Genomic DNA, 21274 nt, shown 5'->3' on the forward strand with positions numbered 1-21274 from the left:
AATGCATTAAAAGATAACCTTGGTAACAAGGAGCAATTTAAATCTTGAGAGGTGCATTACTGAGAAACTCTATGTATCATGTGTGTTTAAGGTGTATTTAAAAAACCCTATGTATCACATGTGTTTACGATGTATTTAAAAAACCCTATGTATCCCGTGTGTTTAAGGTGTATTTAAAAAACCCTATGTATCACGTGTGTTTAAGGTATATTTAAAAAACCCCTTACCTGTGAATTTTTTTATGAATAAAATAATCTCTTTTTCTTTAGGGACTTTACTGGTCAGTTTTTTTCAAAATCGATTAAAAAAACATCTTCTGTAAATGCATTTTTATAAATTTACCTTAAAATTTTAAATTAAAAAACCTCTTCTTTTGAACTCACATGCTACTATACTTATATATTTTTGGATGAATCCTCCGAGATTTAAATTCAATTTAGTTTCGATAAAATAAGACACAAATTAAATCTAAATTAGTAATAAAGAACATCTTAAACTTGGATTTGGTTATTAAAGTTTGCAACTTTGTTGCTTGTCTTCCCACACTATCATAGAAGCTAAATGTATCAAAAGATAACCTGTACTTTTAATTGAGTTTCTAAATTTCTTTTCATACGTTAAAGAATGCAACATATTATTTACTTCAATAGTAAACTTAGAAGTGAGACATAGGGTTTTATACGTAAATCTCTTCATATGTTGAAGAATTGATTTTGTCTCAAAATTATGCCTACTTATACCAAACTGTACATATAGAGAATTTAAGATAAGAACCTGGCCAATTGCATCAACGTGACACAAGCTCTTACTTTGTTAGAATGAAACACTCTTTCATTTCTTTTGTAGCTTGCAAACGCCCAACTAATGGGGCCGTGGGATAAGCCCATAAACGACCTCTCTTTTTTTAATTTCAAAACAGACCACCTTCAAACCATTCTAATAAGAAGAAAACCACTTGCTTTGCTTGTAAAAATTCACTTCATACCTTCTAAATCCACATATTTTGCTGACTAAAGAAAAATCCAACTACTGTCGTAGTAGTAACCTCGCCACAAACTTCATGGCTATGAAGGTCATGTACAATAATGCACCATGCCAATTCCATCCTCACCATAACATGAACATTGATTATTTATTTAACCCATCCATCTAACATGCTTGATTTTTGACAAACACCCTTGTCCTTCAAAATTGATAGGTTTGGTGAAATATAACAAGTTTTTTTAAATTTTAGAGTAATTTTTAACGGGCATTTTACATTCATGAAACTCCATCTCTCTCTCTCTCTCTATAATATATATATATATATATATATATATATATATATATATATTATAGAGAGAGAGAGAGAGAGAGAGAGTCCATGGCATTCATTCTACATATGATGCATGCTAATGTATGTTTGTATATATATATATATATATATAGAGAGAGAGAGAGAGAGAGAGTCCATGGCATTCATTCTACATATGATGCATGCTAATGTAGGTATCTTATCAGCTCATGATATGTAGGTATCCTCTCACGTCATGCATGATAATGTAGGTGTCCTGTGTCTTAGAACACACATGTATCATCTTAATGCATATTATGCATCAACACATGCAGGAAATCATAGCCCACCCCTCATACCTCCAGCAGTGAATCTCAACACACCATGCAACTCAGCTACAAACGACCTTTATCAAGAACATAAATCAACTGTGCTTTCATATATTTTCACATCAACCCCCAAACAATTACTGTACAATGTACAAAACTTGAACAACCTCCCCCCAAACCCCACAACCTTGCTTGAATTGTTATGTTGAGTCCTTGCTTTCTGTATAACCCAAGTTCTACTTTCAAATGGCAATGACTTTCTCAGATGCCCATGGTGGAGTCTTCCCAGCACCACCTTGAAAAAATTCCCCTGCACAAATCATATGAATACATATGTGGAAAACAGAAGATGAAAGCAAAATCCACTCAGAACCCTAGTACTGTGAGGAGGTTTCCAGCTAGATGATGTATATGTGAGATATATTGTACATAACCCTGAAGGTTTTCCAAGAGCAGGACTGCGGCGAGCCTTAGGTATTCGTTCTCATGTCACTCATCTCGCTTTGAGGCGTGCCCGGAAGACTCTGCTGCCCTGTTTGGATCAGAGATTGGGACTGCGTTACAGGATGGTTAGAAGGCTGCTGCAGGAGCTGTCGGTTTCCTGCTGACTCGTATATCTGCTGCGCAAGCTGGCCGAAGTTGATGGGTTGGTGACCCGAAGAAGCTTGGGCAGCGATTTGCGACTGTGCCTGGCCAAAGGGCGTCATGGACTGAGCACCCAATTGTGTCAACAGTTGATTGCATGATTGCGCCTGCGCCTGTACGGCTGGCGGCTGCATTTGGCCTTGCTGGTTTAGTAATCCGTCGCTGTGAGGATCTGACTGTGTTCGAAATGGCGACTGGTTTATGGACGACGACATCTTCGGGAGGCCTACATCTGAGCCCTGGAGAGCAGCAGATTGCAAGTGATTGATCGCCTGCCCTTGCCGTGGCTGCGAATGAGAATAAGAAGAATTTAAGCTCACATTTCCTTGGGTCAGCTGATTGATCAGCTGACTTAGTGTCGACCGCGCAAGAAGTTCATCGGGCATCTTTCTAACAGTGGGAAAGTTAGCAAGACTAGCTGAACACACCCACCAGTTTAAAAAAGAATGGTATTAGTAGATCGTTCAAGCCACAAAACACAGACATGAATACATCTTTCTCTCTCTCTCTCTCTCTCTCACACACACACACACACACACACACACACACACACACACAAAAGCATGAGATACACCACACCATTCACACAGATCTCATTCACCTACACACTAGCAGAACCTGGCTACTCCCCGCAAAGCTTCCCACGCAGCTTCACTTTTACAAGAAGCACTTCCACAAGGTTTCCAACCATGGATTCATTGAGCAACCACACATGTTACATGCCATGTGGTAGTGATCAGCGAGTTGAGAATGGCTTCATGTCAGTTCAAGACAGAAACAGGATGGTAGAGTACGTACCACAGGGAAGACGGAGACACAAGCACTGTCTCTTTAATGCTATGAAATATGAGGGCAGTTTCATTGCCTCTTCCAAGAGGGTTTGGTCAACTTGCCCGGGTCATGCATTATCCAGACCAAATATGTTTAGGCCCCCACTTTCTGGAGCTATGTCCACACAGGGATATTCTCGGCAGGTACCCTCCAGCTCACTCATGGGACCAAGAGAAGCAGCATGATCTACCTCAGATTTCTGCTACAAATTTCTATGATCCTTCCCACATGACAGACTGGGGCACCTATTCACAATGGCGTCAGACAAACCAGATGGACACACCAAACCACATTAGCTGGCAGTATTCTCAGCATTGGAGAAAGTCCCTCTAATGCGCCGGATGGGGACAGACCCCAACAGCTTCAGAGCCATATGCCCACCTCATCCATAGGGACCTCAGCTGCCATCGTTATATGACAGCTCCAGATCAAGGGCATCCTCCAGTAGCACAAGAGTACTCTACCACATGATGTGGACATAGATTGTACGTATTCTGTATACGATGATGCCCCATCGCGATGGCATCCAGGCCTCTTGTACATGCAAAGTCAACATGGTAAGATCTCAGGTTTCGTTGACCGATTGGGTGGCGGCTAGCGCAAACAATGATACCCATTTTCTTATATGCAGATTACATAGTCCTCAAACTCGGACTCAGCTGAGGGATTGCAGCAACACCTAGATGCATCACAGGCTTTTTGTGATGAGAGGGGCCTCACAGTAAATCTTGGGAAGACCATGCTTATGCTTTATAACACCCCCTATCAGGTTGCAGCCAGACAGAGGAGGTGAGGTTGAGTTGGTCAGATCATATGTGTGTCTGGGGATCACTTTCACTGGCCTGCTTCTTACCATGGATCCGGCCACCCACGCATGATTGGCATATGGATATACAGCCCTTGCTCATTTGGAAAGGCAGTGTTTTCAGGCCCACTTCCAGGAACCCCAGGAACCTAGTACCAAATGTTGGCTATTTGAAACTTTGGTCCGCCCGGTGGTGATGTATGAGGCATCTTTCTGGGGATCAAACCTTGGAGAGGAAGACTGGCGAAGAGTGCAGAGACTGCAGGTTATGATGCTCTCACACATAATCAGAAGTAAACCATCAGTACCACATTCCATAGTATTGGTGGAGTTTGGATCATCCCCTCTCATCATAGATGCCATGTTCCAAAGCATCATATATATACAACACGTCTACACACTACATTGAGATCACCTCCCACAATTGATTGGAGTCCTTTAGACAGCTCGCATGGGGGGTCATAGCAGGTGTTAATAATATGCACGCACTACCAGTTGGTTTGAGTCACAGGGCCTTCAAATGCATCCAAGGAGGTTGCAGAGAGACCATCGTTCCTTTAACATGTAACACGATGTTCATTTCGTCGATCTAAAAGTAGTGTCCCAACTTGTTCATGGGCACTTTTAGCTGTCCTTTTGCAGAGAGACCGTCGTTCCTTTAACAACATGTAACACGATGTTCATTTCGTCAATCTCAAAGCAGTGTCCCAACTTGTTCGTGGGCACTTTTAGTTGTCCTTTTGTCTTGGGTATGGAAGGAGAGCGCTCACTATAGCACGACCCATCCTCCTCCTTCTGAGGTTCAAGTTGAACTGTGGGCTCTGAAATGCCCATTCACCTAGCCGGATAAGTCCACCTCCCTGCTTTGAGTCCCGCTTCCTTGATCTCCCCTGGCAGCATCATCCGTCTAGATCTGACTAGCCGTACATGGTTATCAGTGATGGTTTCATTGAGAGGCCCAGTTATCTTCGCAGACATGCCCCAAGCCATGAGCATCACAATTGGTTAGCTGAGGGTGTCATCACACCGCCTTCGGATTGAGAAACGGAGAGCAGAGGGCATCCCACGATACAAACGGGTATGCACGCTATGTAGTACTACAGAGATCCACCAGTTTACCATGAGAAACGCGGAAGCTACCACTGTCTCTTCAGGAAGATCTCCTGCTGCCTGCAAAGTCTCATGACCATCTGACCACGTTTGGTCGCTCAATTGGCCACTGATTAGTGATTATTGACCAATGTAACATCCCTCTTACTGTTAATACATAACTGAGAAGGTTATTAAAATCTTATGGTGCATATTTTAGAAAGAGAAAATGTGTAAATTTTCCTCGGGCTCTCAAAGAATGACAATTTATTACAGGGTTAATTTAGGAAAAATTGGTAAAATCTAGATGTGCATAAAAATTCACTAGACCCCTCCCCGTGTCACGTGTGCACCTCCTAAATTTATGAGGAAAAGAAAATATTATTGGGGTTTTACAAAAATAAAATAAAATAATCAAGGAAATTCCAAAATTTGAGAAAATAAATTTTCCCATATGAGAAATTAAATGGAAGTCTACCCCTTAGGGTGTGAAGGAATAATATTTAGTGTGGGGAACTATAGCCTTGGCAGTTTTCTAAGGTTGAATGTTTACTTAAATTGGCTAAGGTTTGAAATACTATGGTTTGGAGGTAATGGTTTTTAGTATGTGGTTTTGGGCTAATGGTTTTCCAAAAACTAGAGTCGTGATCACTCTATTAGTTAATTTAGAAAGTATTAGTGCATGGTAGACTAAAGTGAAGATAAGCCCACTAGTAACTCATGGTGCATGCATGGGTAAAGTCAAGTGGTCTAGATGTGAAGTGGGACTCTCTAGCCATCAAAATCAAGGAAAAAAAGGGATCAATATCCATGAATTGTTCTCAAGAGAGTAGAGAGTACATTCTGCATCGGCTATCATTTGGAGCAGAGGCTATCATTTGAAAGGCTAGGTGCATAAAGTAGGTACTATGCTTGTCATACTCATCATTTGGAGCACTGTTTGGAGTATTGTCCTGCCTTGGGACCCTTCAAAAAAACTCGTGGAGTTGAAACTTGCTTGGAGGCCTTCTCTTCATCAAATTCACTCCAATGCACCTTCTTACACATTCTTACAAAGGTACAAATTGACCTTTCTTGTAATTTATGCAAATTCTTCTTTATGCTTTCATTTTTGTGATTGGAAAAGGAATCGCTAGGCAATACTTAAATTAATTAAAGTCTTTGTAAATGACCTACATAGTCCCCCAAGACAAAGAACCCTTATGTGAATAATTAACACATAGAGCCTTAGGATGAAAAATCAACCATAGTCCTTGGCTTGTGACCATAGAAAATGTGTTCTTTTGTACCTAAATATGAATTGGGAGATGAATGGAAATATTTGACCCCTACCTAATGTTAAATTTAATTATTAGGATAAATAAAGGTTTAGACCCTAGCCCTAGTAGAGTGAGAGAATTCATGTGCATTAGCCCATGTGTACAAATAATCCCAATTTAAATCAAATCTTAATTTAGGCAAATGACCAGCTTAGAGAATGGATTTTTAGAGTAAAGAAGATTAGGCTTAGTTAGATTAATTAAACCTAATCTTAGTTAAGGATAGAGAGAAAAATAGATTGATACATTGTGCCATAAATTAGGATTTAAGTCCTTGATTAGTTTAGTAGTTTTGATCATAAATAATTATGAGATGGAAAGGGAAAAGAAAAAGGAAATCCTACAGGTTAGATGGCTCAAGTGGTGACGGAATAGATCTCATCTAAAACGGATGGTGTGAGTTTGTCAAATGCTTGAGAAGCTACAACATTAGCAACGCATAGATTCCATGTGTCAACCAAGTTAGTGATATTTTAACTTTGGATTAGCCCCAATGTGTAAGTGCATATGCCAAAAGTTTCACATAAATGCACATAGTTGGTACAAATTAAGGCTATATTCTATACCAATTTAAATTTCATTGAAATGAACCCAATAAATTAGATAAATTTCTAGAATTTTGATCCCTAGATTATAGGAGAATTCTGTTATTGGGAATTTAGAAAGAAGTGATCTAGTTCTCTCTAGAATCCTTTTTATCTCTCTAGTAATTAGATTTTAGATAGAATATCGTCATAAAAATTAACCCTTGATCTAGGAAGAATTTTTGGGACTAAAATGATGGTTTGAATTCAAGTGTATCCTCGGATAGTTTTAGAGCGAGAAGAATTCCTTAGGCATTGTGTATTCCTCTAAAAATAATAAAAAGTAGATTGAAAAGTAAATTTCCAAAGTAATGTGATTTTCCCAAACTCCCTAATGTGGTCTTCATTGGTTATGACTTTAGAAATAAGGTACTCAAAGCCACTACAAGAATTACCCTAGTCTTAACCTCAATGATTTTAGGAATACTTATAAGGATTCCCTATAAATTCAAATAAATTTGAGGAATTAGAATTGTTCGTGTAATAGCGGTCGTGGAATAGCGGAGACCTTGTGGCTGGAGGATCTGTGATAGAAGTTACGACTCGAGGACGGTGGAAGTCACGTCGAGCTTGCGAAGGTTTATCAGATTGTAGATGCATGAGTGATGCATGAGGATTTGATCATGTTTTACTTATTTGCTTTGTAAATTGTATTCATTGTAGAATTGTTTGTTGTGGATGCCTGTGAAGGTACCACATAGGCGTGTGGTTTGTTGTGCAGATGTCGCCCAAGTGGTGAGTCTTGTCATCAAGACGGTCGTTTGAGACCTTGATCCATCTCAATCAGACGTGGGTGTGCTCCCGACACAAGGATCGGCTCCAATTGTACTGAGTAAGGTAGGTTTGGGGATTGAATGTGTGCGTCAGTTTTTAGATGGCTCCTGTGGACTGGTTGGTTGGAGCATTCTTGTCTTGGGAGTGGTGGAGCTGTCAAAAGCGGCTCCTTGGATTTTGGTATGATTGTTGGATTTAGATACGAGACTTGTGGGCCCCTCTAGTCAACATAGAGGTCCTGGAGAATGTTCAGGCTCAGTAGTGTATACGCAAAGATATTGATGGATTTTGTAGTGATCTTAAGTGACTTATGATGATACATTCAGAGTATTTTTATGATGATGTATTGAAAATATTTAGTTAAGTCTTTCTAGTAGTTTTTATGTTGAAAAGAAATGTTTGTTGTGGAGTGCATGTGTGCATAAAGGAAAAGGGAATTTCAATTACGGCTGTGTGAGTTTACACCGGCTTCATAGGCCCGGTGGAGAGCAACAAGTTAACCCATGGGATTGGATGGGGTTAGGCTGAGTCTACGGAACTCGTCAAAATTTAAATACTTAAGAGCGAGTGGCCAGGTGGACGCCAATTATAGGTGCTTTCTAAAGCTAGAGACCAAACTTGATTGTTAACTTAGAAACTTGGAAAGAATCTAGGAATTAGCTCTAGATCGTATAGTAGAACCGTTCCCTTCATAATCGAGGAATAAGAAGTCGTGTTGAGCCGCCTAGGGAAGCCGCCGATACTTCTTATTTGTAAGAATTATGAAGTGGACATTTTACTTAGAGGACACGTACTCAATTGCTACTATAAGGTCTAATCCGATCAGCTATATTGAGAAAGTTATTGGATTGCCAAGCGATAGGATATTGATGCACCATGCACCCAGGGAGGCCTCCCAGAAAGAGGATAGTCCCTCCAGAGAGCCAGACAGCCCCCGGCCCGGGAAACCTAGACCCTCCACTCACTAGCTCTAGATTCAGTACTTGCTTCAGCGACAAAGAGAGGCAGCCCTACATATGGTGGATATTGAGGCCAGGAACACGGTTCATGAGGAGAACACATTACGAGTACGGATACATGATGTTCTTCCACTGCATCCTTTATTGTACACACGGGGTCTACGTAGTACGTAGGCACTGTCGGTCCTTTTGGCAGCCTCAAAGACTCACCTATGCTAGATATTTTTGGATGGATGAGGATGATGATATCACACCCACATGAGCCCTCCTGGAGATGTATCCTCCACATGTATTTTCACATATACTCACATGTTCACCAAAGTGCACACCATGCTCATGCTGATGATGATAATGAGATAGACAGACACTTGGTCTATCTTTTTGTACGAGTTGTATTAGTTTTGTTGGGTCTTTTCCCAAGGCCTAATACCACATGGAACTCTTTTACCACTTTTGATCACATAAATCCATTGGGTCTTTTGAAGCCATTTGATATAACTTTCTTTCTCTCGCTCAGATCTCTTCATTACAGATTTCTTTGGGTCACAACCACCGACTACAAAGGCCTAACCAAAGCAGGATCGTCCACGATAGCCTACACCGATGCATGATCCTCTGGCCCAACGTACATGGGGCATCATTATTGAGTGGGTGCGATCCCTCCTGAGAGCCAAACACCCAAATGATAAGAGGCCTTATCCCTCCACCCACAAGCTGCAAATCCAAGATATCCTTCGACGACATGGCGACCTCTCATCTCAGATGGAGCTTTCCACTCTATTTTGGAGGAGGATGCTATCATTGTATGACCACATATTGTCATCATGTAGCATCACGTGGATACTCTAGCTTATCAAGCTAGTTTTGTATTTTTCTTTTCCATGCATTATGCATACATTCTACAACCTTTTTGGTCTCATAGATCCTTTAGGCCTTTTGAAGATGTTAATCTCTCTATGTATCATACGGCTTGGATTTATTGGACACTATTGTATCACTTTTGGTCTCATAGACCCGTTAATATCTCTCTCTCTCTCTCTCTCTCTCTCTCTCTCTCTCTCTCTCTCGTCCGCATGACTGGTTTATGAAATATGATGCTTTGATCAAGCATAGTTTGAGAAGGCCCGTCAGACTCTGAGCATGTAAAAAGTGTCGCTGTACAACTTGGCTCAATTCAAAAAACTTTAAGCAGTAAAGAGAAATAGTAAACTCACATATAGGTCCTAGACCAGTCTTTCCTTCAAAAGAGATAAGGTCCTTCATGCTATTAACAACTTCTGCAATCTGCACAGTAATTGCATACAATTGTCAGACAGCCTTGATCAGTGTTCCAAAAGCTTACTGGAAAATCAAATAGAACAGGGAAAAAAAAAGAATAATATTTGACATAACAAAGGCTTTTCCGTACCTGCAAGCACCTCACGTAACGCTTTGAAAATCCAAGATCATTCACACTAGGCGCCTCAAGCTTGCTTGCTAACTGTTTGGCGGTGGCAGTAAACCTGCACAAAATACATTTAACCCTTTCTTAGCCATTCATTCCCAATGGCAAAACTGTTACATACACCCACACGCACACGGTTCATTCAAACTTATGTCCGGGTAAGGATGCAACATGTGTGTGGAAGGGTTTCCATACTGGCACGTGGGTCATGTCAGGTCATGTCGACCCCCCAGTGCAGTGGTGCTGTAAGACCGACTCCATTGATCTTCAACGCATGCTCCTGTTGTCCAGTAGCTACCAACTTGGCAGCCAGACATGCAGGCTCTAATGCTGCCTTAGGCGATGCTTCTCTGTTGCCGCCATTGCATCTCAATTCCACCTCTTGTCTGCACCTCTAGCCCGCCATTCAATGCATTGTTCCCCATATTCCACAGACTGGCCGGTGTAAGGCATGACAAATCAGACCCCAGCAGCACTAGCAACACCTCTGGGTCCCGAAACATTAAGGGCACTAGTCGGTGATTAATATAATGGAAGACTTAACACAACACACACACGCATTCACTATAACCTACAACTACTATGTATTTCAAATGTATAACTTACAAGAGATACGTATAAGTGACCAATCTCTGAGTAACCCATGTTGACGAAAAGCAACTTTTCGCCAAATGCTGGAAGCTCCTGGTTGTCTTCTACTTTCAATAGTGCACTGTCTAGGAACAATGAAAAGTCTAGCCAATAAGGCTATGGGGGCTTGTGGGCCAATGCCATGGCCCATGGGCTGCCCCAAGTGGCCGAAGTGGGGGGCAGCATGGGTAAACCCTTGCCCCTACATTTTATGCAATTTTACATGCAGTTATATGCTCCCTAGGTGCCCTTGCATTTGGCTACAAGCCTATCAATGCCCATGCAGTTACATGCTCCCTAGGTGCCCTTGCATTTGGCTACAAGCCTATCAATGCCCGGAACACTTGTCATCATTCCAGAGGGTGACTCACAGTATGGACTGGCACTACTCCATGTGTGGACTTGCACGCTTGACCAAGACCATCTACGGGACTTATAAACTTGACTTTGGACGCTTAGTGGAACCCTGGCTGACTCGTCTTAGACTGGAGCTCACAAGGGACTAGTTACCACTCCACGTCCTACACCTACTGTAGGATATGTCCATGTGGCATCCAGTGCAAGATGCATGTGACACTCCAGGATACAGGTGAACCATTTGATGCATCACTTTATCAATAGGTTGTTAGGTGCCTCATTTATCTATGCAATACAATGCTAGACATTTAATTTGGGGTCTCCCAATTGAGCATATTTATGCACAGTCTCGAAAGTATGCATTAGCGGACTTATGCACAGTCCCGGAAGTAAGCATTAGCGGACTGCCAAGCGAGTATTCTAATACTTAGAGGCTTAGAGGGCACTCAATCCCTTGGGCTATTCTATGTGAAGGGGAATATGATATTCAATTATATGCTTTCAGAGACTCCCATTGGGCTGGATATTATGACATGCGAGTATCTACTAGTGGCTTTTGCTTTCATCTTGGTGATTCATATATATCATGGCTCAACAAGAAGCAGTCAATGGTGGCCACTTCAAGCTGTGACGCTGAGTACATGACAACTTTTATAGCAACTGTGGAGTGTGTAGCTCAGATGTATTTTGGCAGATCTTGGTATTGGACAGCAATCCTCCACCTCCATCTTCACTGATAGCCAAAGTGCATTAGCTGTTGCGAGAAACCTAGTGTTTCATGCTCGCACAAATACACATTGAGGTGTATTATCATTTATATATGCAATACGAGGCCAAACATTCAGTTTCATGTCTCCTAGCATCAAGTTTATGCACAGTTTCGGAAGTAGTATTGGCATGCTGCTAAGCGAGTATTCCGATACTTACGGGACACTCAATCCCTTGGGCTATTCTATGCGAAGGGGGGTGATATTCAGCAGTGTGATTTTAGTGACTCCGATTAGATTAGATATTATGACACGTAAGTGTCCACTAGTGGCTAGATGTTATGACACGCAAGTATCCACTAGTGGCTTTTGCTTTCATCTTGGTGATCCGTGTATTTCAAGGTTCAGTAAGAAGAATCCGACATGGTCAATTTGAGCTGTGCAGCCGAGTACATGACAGCTTTCACAACAATTGTGGAGTGTGTATGGCTTAGATGCCTTTCAACAGATCTTGGTGTTGGCCAATATTCCCCACCTCCATCTTCCCTAACAGATAGAGTACATTGGCCGTTACGAGGACCCAGTGTTTCATGATTACACAAAGCACATTGAAGGACATTATCCTCTCAGGGAGAGACTCATTGCAGGAGAGATTAGCTTGACTTATGTCTCTACACACAACAATGTGGCAAATATGTTCATGGAGGCTCTCTTAATTACGAGAGAAATTTGAAACTTTTCGCAAAGCTTTGGACTTATTGCAATTTGGGGATTGATCAATCACATGGTCCCTGTATATGTTCACATGGTCACTACGGGGGAGATTTGTAGCCATTTACATGGTAGTGAAATGAGGACGTACGCTAATAATGGATCATAGTTGCCAGGTACGAACGTACAAGATGAACGATACCGGTACTAGACATTTTATTTCAAAAAAATAAGTTCGATAGACGTACGGTCTACTTTAAACAATACTTGAAAATTAGATATTTGTACACATTTAGAGATGCAAAGTCGAGAGAAGGTGGCCAAACGGCCATAAAAAACCGTAAAACAAAACATGCATTAAAAAAAAGGGCATAAAAAGGTCACCCCAAAAAAAACGACCATTAAAAAAAACGCATTAGTTTCGCTTGCATAGTTTTGTACCGTACTGTATTTTATGTACCTCATGAGTGGGACGAATTTGGCAGACAACTATGTAATAGACCGAGACACTTCTTCCTTCCTTAGAAAGTTTTTTTCTCGGAGTGTGTACACACTCTTATGAGTGTGCGTAAGTGACCTTATCGTGTCACTTCACTTGTACTTCACTCATTCTGATTTGTTACATTGTGTGTGTTGCTACCTTACCTTTGCCTCCACACCAACATACACGTGGGCGCTTATTGGCAATTGCCTGGTCTGCTACCCAAATCAGTTGCTGTCCACCCAAATGCTCATCCGATTGCTCATGTAGGCTGCATCTGCTACTACACGTGGTGCTGCCTGCGTTGCTGCCGAGCACGCTGCATCCTGCACATACATCTCATTCTCCTGCATTAACACTGCACCTAGCCTCAGGTATACAGAGTCCAAAAGGTTGCAACACACAAAACTCTAGTCTAATCTCCACAAAGGAACTGTTGGGCCTCAAATCTGGCAAGACTATGTTGTGTCCACTTTCGAGGCCGACATTCTGTCCTCCCTTGGTTAACACAAAAACCCGCAAATAAAACTCCCAATGACTAAAATCAATCACCAAACCCCTTCATGCCAAATCCCAAGCACTCCTGCAGTGAAAAAGTCGTAAGAATATAAGATATTCCTCACGACCACTGACTCGAACCTGTATCCACAAGTGCTTCCTTGGCCCTGTATGCTCAGACTAACATCCAGCAAGCTCCGACACATCCACTTACATGTCCTATGGTGATGCCACTGCAATCAAAGAAACCACTGACAACTGGGGACACCTTTAAGTAGTTTCACCACCATATGCAGGAACCAAGGACAGCTTTTTTAAGACTCTCAAGCCCGGGACCCTTCTTGTCAGGCAGAAAAGACGCATTATCTGCTTGCCCACAAAACTCGATGGCAATGTAGCAAAAGAAGTCTATGAAATACTACATGCAATCTGATCACATAGAGTAACTGCATCTATTAATCATCAGAACATATACCATTTTTTATCCATGGAGGACAGTACACATGACAACAAGAAAACACTTAACCTTGGAAGGAAAAAAGTATCAATGGTTTTGGAAATGATATTACCGTAACCAAGTAGCATAGCTTGCAATGCTAGATTTTATCCTGTACTACATGGAACGATTACAAACTGCAAGATGATTTCAAGTGGACAACAGACTTGTATGCTTACTCGTTGCAATGAACTTTCAAATCCCCTGCACTCTTGTCAAATCCTTCTTGGTCACAGTCCATTACAAGCTTTGCTAACTGTTGTGCCTGCAGTAGCATTACACAAAGGTATTTGAAAAAGAAACACAAGTTTAGAAGCCAAAGTATAGTATGGACCACAGGCTAATACATGGGAAAATCATGAACTAAAGCATTAGAAAACCAAGTATGTAAGAGCATGCATGCTGTGGGCATACAGTTGCAGAAGCTTTCAACACTACACACCTGCTGCAAAAGGCTTTTTCTCGGCACAACCTCCTCATGAAGCTTTGTGCAAAACTCCCAAGAGTAGATCTGTATCAAGATTCAAGTGTAAATAGTTGGTACTCAAACTCAACCTGATAACAACTCCAAAGAAAACACCTCACCACCAACTTATTCTTGTACCTTAAAAGAGCTACTGAATGTAACCCGCAACCTGCCATCTCGCACCACCTACATCACTTCCACATGCTCAGCTATGATTAGCATTGTTTAAAAGGATGACTTGAAACATTGCAAATGCATACAGCCCTTGCATCCACTAAAAACTACAGCAAAGCTGCTTACTCTCAGCTCTGGGAAGATGGATTCATGCACGGCACTGGGGAACTCTAGTACCAGTCTTCCGTTGGGCAGTATATATCTTCTGCTCCAAGCATACAAAAACTCATATGCTCAGTAAAATGTGTGGATCCGTGCGTGTGCAGGCACTAGAGGGCAACGGCTGAAAATAAACACAACAATTAGCAGTATTGAGCCTACGTACTCTTTCGCAATGTCTAAGAACAAGAGTTCATCCACCAGTCCACTGGCATACTTAATCTTGAAAAGTCTCGGGAGAACATCTGTGCTGGATTCTGCTAAAACAATCACATTTACTATATATAAGAACCACAACCTAGACATTAAAGGATTGGCATTGAAGTTCATGCTATCAATCAAACAAAATGTCACGGAATAGAAAATACAAGATGATTATAAAATCCTTTGTGATGCACTTACCGAATCCCCGCCCTGGATGCACACCACACAGGTTGCAAAACCAGTAATCCTGTAGCCAAAAACAAGGTGATGCAGTCAGAGAAGCACCAAATTAATGATCATAATTGCCATATCATTCAGCAGCCACAAAAAAAAAAAAAAAGTGCCTTCTTTAAGACTCCAGTCATCCAGTATGAGGATCACAAAAGCTCTTAATACAGTAAAATTGAAGGCAGGTAGACATCAACCAAACAAAATAACTCTACAAGTGCATCATTTTATGTACTTTGAAATTGATAAAAGGCATCCCTTGAACAACGACCCACAAAAGCAGGCACAGACGTGTAGCCAGAAGCACCCAAGAAAAATGATTGGTGAGGCATAGGGTCCAGAACCTAAGTGAAGGACTCGTGACGATCACAAGACCACTACCGTCAACAATGAGTGAATATTTAACGTATAAACAAGCTAAATATATATGCCAGCACCCACTTGATTTACCAACCATTGGGAAAAGGCCCTGTGCATGTCTGCCCATTGGCGATGAATTGTAGCTCGACAAACACCATCTCTTTGTTGCTCCTGGCACAAAGAAATCTTTGACAAGGTTTCTCCAAAAAAGTATGTCATTGTCCTGTTTTGGCCACAGACATTTGCCAAAAGTCAGTTTTATTACCTCTGCATTGAAGAGTTAGACAAGGAAAAATGATCTGTAAGTAAGCATAAACTGCCCTAAAAGTACTAAAGGACTGACATAAACAGCACAGTTGCCTTCATGTATGCTTGTTATACTGACTCTTTGATTTACTGTAGTGTATTCATGAGTGCAGAAACCCTCTACTTCATCCTATCCGTATAAATCTGTGTATGCACGTGTATTATATGCATGTACTGCATATTTGTATATATGCATGATGCATGTGTGTATATATGCATATACATGCCTTCATAAGGTTAAAAAAAATCTGAATTTAAGAATTGAGAGATTTGAGAAAGAAATAATAGTGAAGAAAAACAAAGACAAAAACAAAGCATTTGAAAGATAAAAAATAAATAAACTAAAAAACCTAGCCACTAAGGAGAGGAAATCAAAAGATAATATTAAACGAAGATTTTTAATTAAGACATTAACAAAAAACAAAAAAATAAAAAAAAACAAAAAACAAAAAACAAAAACAAAAACAAAACAAAAAAACAAAAAACCAAAAAACCAAAAAACAAGAAACAAGAAACAAGAAACAAGAAAACATGAAAACAAGAAAACAAGAAAACAAAACAAAACAATTACATGAACGAAAGAAACTTTGTAAATTTTTTTAAAAAAACACACACACACACACACAAAAGTATATACACACTTCTTCTTAATAAGAACTTAAACCTTTTGAGCTGAGATACTAAACAACAACACAAAATAGCAAAACATAGAACTGTAAACTCTAGACCTAAAGCACTAAGAGCCAGAACCAAACATAAAGCTAAACTTTAAAAAAAGACTTCGACTCAAAAGTGCAACCATTAACTCCAATGTTTGTCTGAACATGAAGTGTAGGTTCATCAACTCTATCATGCATAGCGTGGACAATAAGCTATGACATCCCTACTCACGTCATCAGTGCCCAAGAGTAGGTGCATGTTTGTATAAGGTTAGTCCAAAAGAACATGCTTTTTAAACCAACGAACTGAGTTTCTATCACTCTCCGGAGGTGATGGGCATACTCCGCCATGATAGAGACTAGCACTCAAAGTTTGCTCTAAGGTATAACAACAAAGAATCACAAAACATAGGAAAGAACCAAATTAAGTCTATATTAAGCTAGAGTGAGAAAGAAAAGACTAAACAAGGCTTACTCTAAGTTAAAACAACAAACCCTACTCTAAGCTAGAACAAGCCACTTTTACAAAAAAGAGAGCATTGAATTATGAATTAAGTGGGCTTTTCGGCTCCCCACTTCTATAAAACTTTCTCCTTATCATTTTAAACATTCCAAAAGCTGAAATACCAAAGATAAACTTACTACGATTCATGAAAGAACGAACCTTTTTCAATATCTTATTGAAACTATAACCTTTTTCGATAAGCAACAAAATAAGATGGCATGATTGAGAGATAAAGGCAAATTTAGTAGAGCAAAGACGAGAGAATCTAAAAAGTCAAGCGCAGATAACACCATACTTAGCTGTATCAAAAATATTGGAAGAAAAGTGTGGCATCCGAATGATCTTTAAGTTAGCATATTCAAGTTGTAAGCATTTATCATAAATATCTACCATGAAGCCTGAAGATGATTGAGTGATCTTAAGGTCTAAAAAAGCACAACTATCACTATTCGAGGTACGGTTAAGTTCACAAAATATCTTGGGATAGATCCATCCACCTAAGGAATTTGGACTGATATATATATACATATGTTATATATATGTAAATATGTATGTATGTGTATGTATATATGTTGTATGTGTATATATGTATATATGTTATGTATATGTAAGTATGTATGTATGTTGTATGCGTACATGTATGTATGTGGATACGTTGTTTGTATGTGTATGTATGTGTGAGTGTACGTGTGTATGTATGCATATTTGCGTATAGCATAGAAAGCACCGCAGCCATAAGCTGGGAGAGGTTTCATCTCCGGTCATTACCGTGGGAGCACTTCCTGTATGTTTCTAATGCCATACATGTCTTATATTCTGCTTTATTGCCCTTGCCTGTTCCTAACGAGGGAAGAGGCGATTTATCAGCAACTTACAATAGGTCTCTTCCGTTGTTCTTGAATGTAGCGCATAAGGACCTGGATGCAACGAGCTGCAAATGCTCCAGGCATCTGGTTCCTAACATTTCCTTCGATGCTATTACCATAGCCCAAGGGAACCCCCGACGGAGAGCGCTGCAAGAGCTGCTGGCTTCCGGCCTTCAAGCCTTGAAACATTGGGTTGAGTAGTCTTGGCTGCATCTGCGCAATCATCTGTTGTGCTCCATTCAAATGGAGATTATGACTGTTGCCAGGATGCACCTGGTTTGCAGCAGATTGGATCGAATGGAAAGAGCTCTGTTGGTTGGCATGTAGCAGTGGCTGCTGAGACCCACCTTGCAACTGACGGGCTTGGTAAACTGCTTGCTGATTTACGGCGGCTTGATGATTAGCTGCTTGCATGTGCACTTGAGCCTGAGCCTGAGCCTGAGCCTGGGCCACTTGGGAAAGGGACTGAAGCTGAGCAGAAGACTGTGATTGGAGAAGCATCGATAGAGGATGATTGTTTGACTGTTCCAACATAAGCCAAGTATGGTATCAGAAATCTTTACTCTAACCAAAATTGCCAAAAAAACTTGATAAGCAGGGTGGTCTGTGTACCATGCAAGGAACTACAATCAACTAGCAGGGTGGTCTGTGTACCATGCAAGGAACTACAATCAACTAGCAGACATAAAACCTTCATCAAATTTAACTAGAAGAAGGAACACTGCTTGTACCATACTGACATGTGATTGCAAAGAGCTAAGCTGATCAGGTGCCCCTTGAGCTTGAAGCACCGACTGCTGGGCAGACACGGTTGCAGCATGGGCCGGAAGATTGATGTACTGATTTGACAGTTGAGTTTGCACAGAGGATTGAGGCAGCTTTCCCTGTAATTGTAGAGCTAAGCCTCTTACGGCCTGCAAACCCTGATCAGTCTGCTGCTGTCCTAGTAGTTGTGTACCAGCCAGTTTCACTGAGGCGTTTTCTCCGTGGCCCATTTGGAAAAGAGCTTCCGGGTTTAGATAGTTGGAAACAGAATTATCCCCTTCCCTGCCTTGATATACTGAGGCATGTGCAGGACCCTGTTGGCCTTGCATAGATTGAAGGCCAGCCCTGAGGGAACTTGCAAGAACTGCTTGCTGGTTGCGGCGTTCCAATTCCTGCGGCTGCATTGATGATAGTGGTCGAACCTCCAGGTAGCCACTATCCTGAGATGCCATACCAGGTGCATCGGCAGAAATGGTGCCTTCAGAGTGAGACTGTTGGTGGCCGAGAAACACACCTGGAAAATCTGTACTCTCTGGCTCATTCTGAAACATCATCTGTTGACCTACTCCCGCCAGCGGTCTCTGAGAACCCAGCAGAGACCCTTGAGCATTCAATTGTTTCACCATTCCTTGTAGCCGTCCCTGCCCCGACATTGCTTCCCCACCTTGATTTAAACCTTTGTTGATCGAAGGCTGAACTCCAAGTACATCTTCACCGGGCTGAGATGCTGTTAAGAGGCAGTTTTGGTACGTTTCTTGTAATTGCTGCTTTCCGTCTAGAGAGGCAGATTGATTAAAAGAACCTTGAGTCAGAGAGCTCTGACCCTGACTTGAAGGCGTGCATAAGTGACCCTGCTGTTGCTGCTGCTGCTGCTGTGAACTGCTTGGCCCTGATGCAGAAATAGTGGTCCCAGACCATTCATCTGCTGCATAAAATCCAGTAGAAGATTGACCCTGACCTTGGAAGCACCCGAGAGATGAACCCATGTTCAGTCCAAGAGAATTCTGGGATGTTGACTCCATAAAAACTGTAGAAAAATCAGTGCCGGTTTGGGAAGGAAACGGAGGGTTGATGCCACAAAGGTCCATGGAAGGCGACGGGCTGAAATTAGGGTCGAGAAGAAAGAAGTTCTCATTGCTAAGTGTGGATTGAGGACTAAACTGAAGCGAGTTTGAGGGCAATGCCCCTCCACTGTGTTGTCGCATGTCCATCATGACTGCACCCCCAGCTTACTTGTCATCAACCATGGAAGCTCATGGAGCTTGCCGTGCCCAAAAACAAAAACAAGCGGCAAAGCATGGTGATTATCCACTTACACAAGTATCCATCATGAAATGTCTGCAGAAAACAGCCCATGCCTTGGAAGAATGGATTCATGGCTGTGTGTAACATACAGATGTGGCACCATAGTAGCTTGCCACATCAACTGAGACAGCCTATGTGTCCTTTCATGCACCAATCACGGAGCCGACCAGTATCCTCCCGAGATGAACAAGACAACAGCCAATCCAGGTAGATGAAGGCAACATGAGCTTACAATTGCTTTGCCCCAAAGTATATCTTCTTCAAAAAACATAGGCAATGTAGCTACATTCCGGTTGGCCGCAAACCCTAGTCCTTCAAATACAGCCCTGATGGGCCTGTGAATGCTGGAGTTCATGGGCGAACCTTAATCCATGGTTAGATTGAACTGTAGAAAATGGTTAGGTTGTACCAGCATTAGCTTGAAGTCTGCATCAAACATCTCCATGTGCAAATGGGCTGTTGTAGAGCTTGTGCTTCAGTGAATGCACCACAGATCTGCTGGAATTAAGCCCCGGCTTTCCAAAATGCATCCTTCGTTTACCTCAGCGACAATCATGCGGCCCTTCTTCTGCAAGCAGGAAAAGGGTAAAAGCTAAGCACGCGTGGGCCAAGGCTGTAGGGTGGGGGAAGTTCTGTGTGGCTATGGCGACAGAATGGGTGGGTAGGAGAATGGCGCTAGGCGTGTGTAAGTACGTACAGAGATGAAGCAGCTCAGACGGCAGCTGCAGGGGAAGCTGAGAGAAGAACTAGTAGAGAAATAGAGCATGGAGGTACGGTCCGCCATAGCCAGAGTTCGCTTTCAACAAAGCCAGACTCGAGAGTCGAGAGTCGAGAGAGAGAGAGAGAGAGAGAAGAGAGAGATTTTACTTGCTTGCCATACACTTCTAACTCTGTAGCTCACTCTACGCAGATCCCGAAAAGGTAGCACCCCCTTTCAGACAAGGATGCGATAGCCCATCAGTGTTCGAAAAAAACTATTTTCCCAAAAAATAAAAAACCTTCATCTAAAAATTGTGAAATTATTTATAAAGAAAATTTTCAAATTTTGAAGGTTTTTGTTCTACAACCCCTCAAAATATGCAGGTTTTTGTACCCTTAAGTTTCAAATTTGAAGGTAATTTTAAAAATCTGCAAGTGCAAATTACACTATACCCGGGTTTTTTTCGAACACTGTAGCCCATGTGCCTTTCTCTCTCGAGTCTTAAATTAATCCCACAAGCTTGCATTGGATTAGTTCTTAATCTCCTCTATAAGCAGGACTAACCATCTAATCACGCACGTGACCCTTTCTCTCCCACGTGTAACCTTCTCAGTGGCTAGCTAGCCCCTTCATTATTCATTATTC

General features: G+C 41.5%; 1 protein-coding gene across 2 annotated transcripts; it reads right to left on the reverse strand.

The window, feature by feature from the left end:
• Window positions 1-1680: 1680 nt before the first annotated feature.
• Window positions 1681-20893, reverse strand: LOC147603452 (uncharacterized). 2 transcript variants are annotated; one of them, XM_086796768.1, is made up of 12 exons: window positions 18600-20893; window positions 17869-18381; window positions 15618-15746; window positions 15134-15182; window positions 14898-14988; window positions 14699-14777; window positions 14537-14584; window positions 14375-14443; window positions 14112-14197; window positions 10017-10110; window positions 9823-9892; window positions 1681-2665 (listed from the first exon to the last, which is right to left on the reverse strand). In XM_086796768.1, the coding sequence occupies exons 1-12, from the start codon at window positions 19836-19838 to the stop codon at window positions 2073-2075; spliced, it is 3060 nt and encodes a 1019-aa protein (XP_086652894.1). In that variant the 5' UTR covers window positions 19839-20893; the 3' UTR covers window positions 1681-2072. The 2 variants fall into 2 exon arrangements, with proteins under 2 accessions (XP_086652894.1, XP_086652893.1); XM_086796767.1 differs by having other exon boundaries at window positions 18591-20885.
• Window positions 20894-21274: the final 381 nt, after the last annotated feature.

This window comes from Cibotium barometz, chromosome 64 (genome assembly GCF_041138505.1).
Source record: "Cibotium barometz isolate CiBa-2024 chromosome 64, ASM4113850v1, whole genome shotgun sequence".
NCBI lineage: Eukaryota > Viridiplantae > Streptophyta > Polypodiopsida > Cyatheales > Cibotiaceae > Cibotium > Cibotium barometz.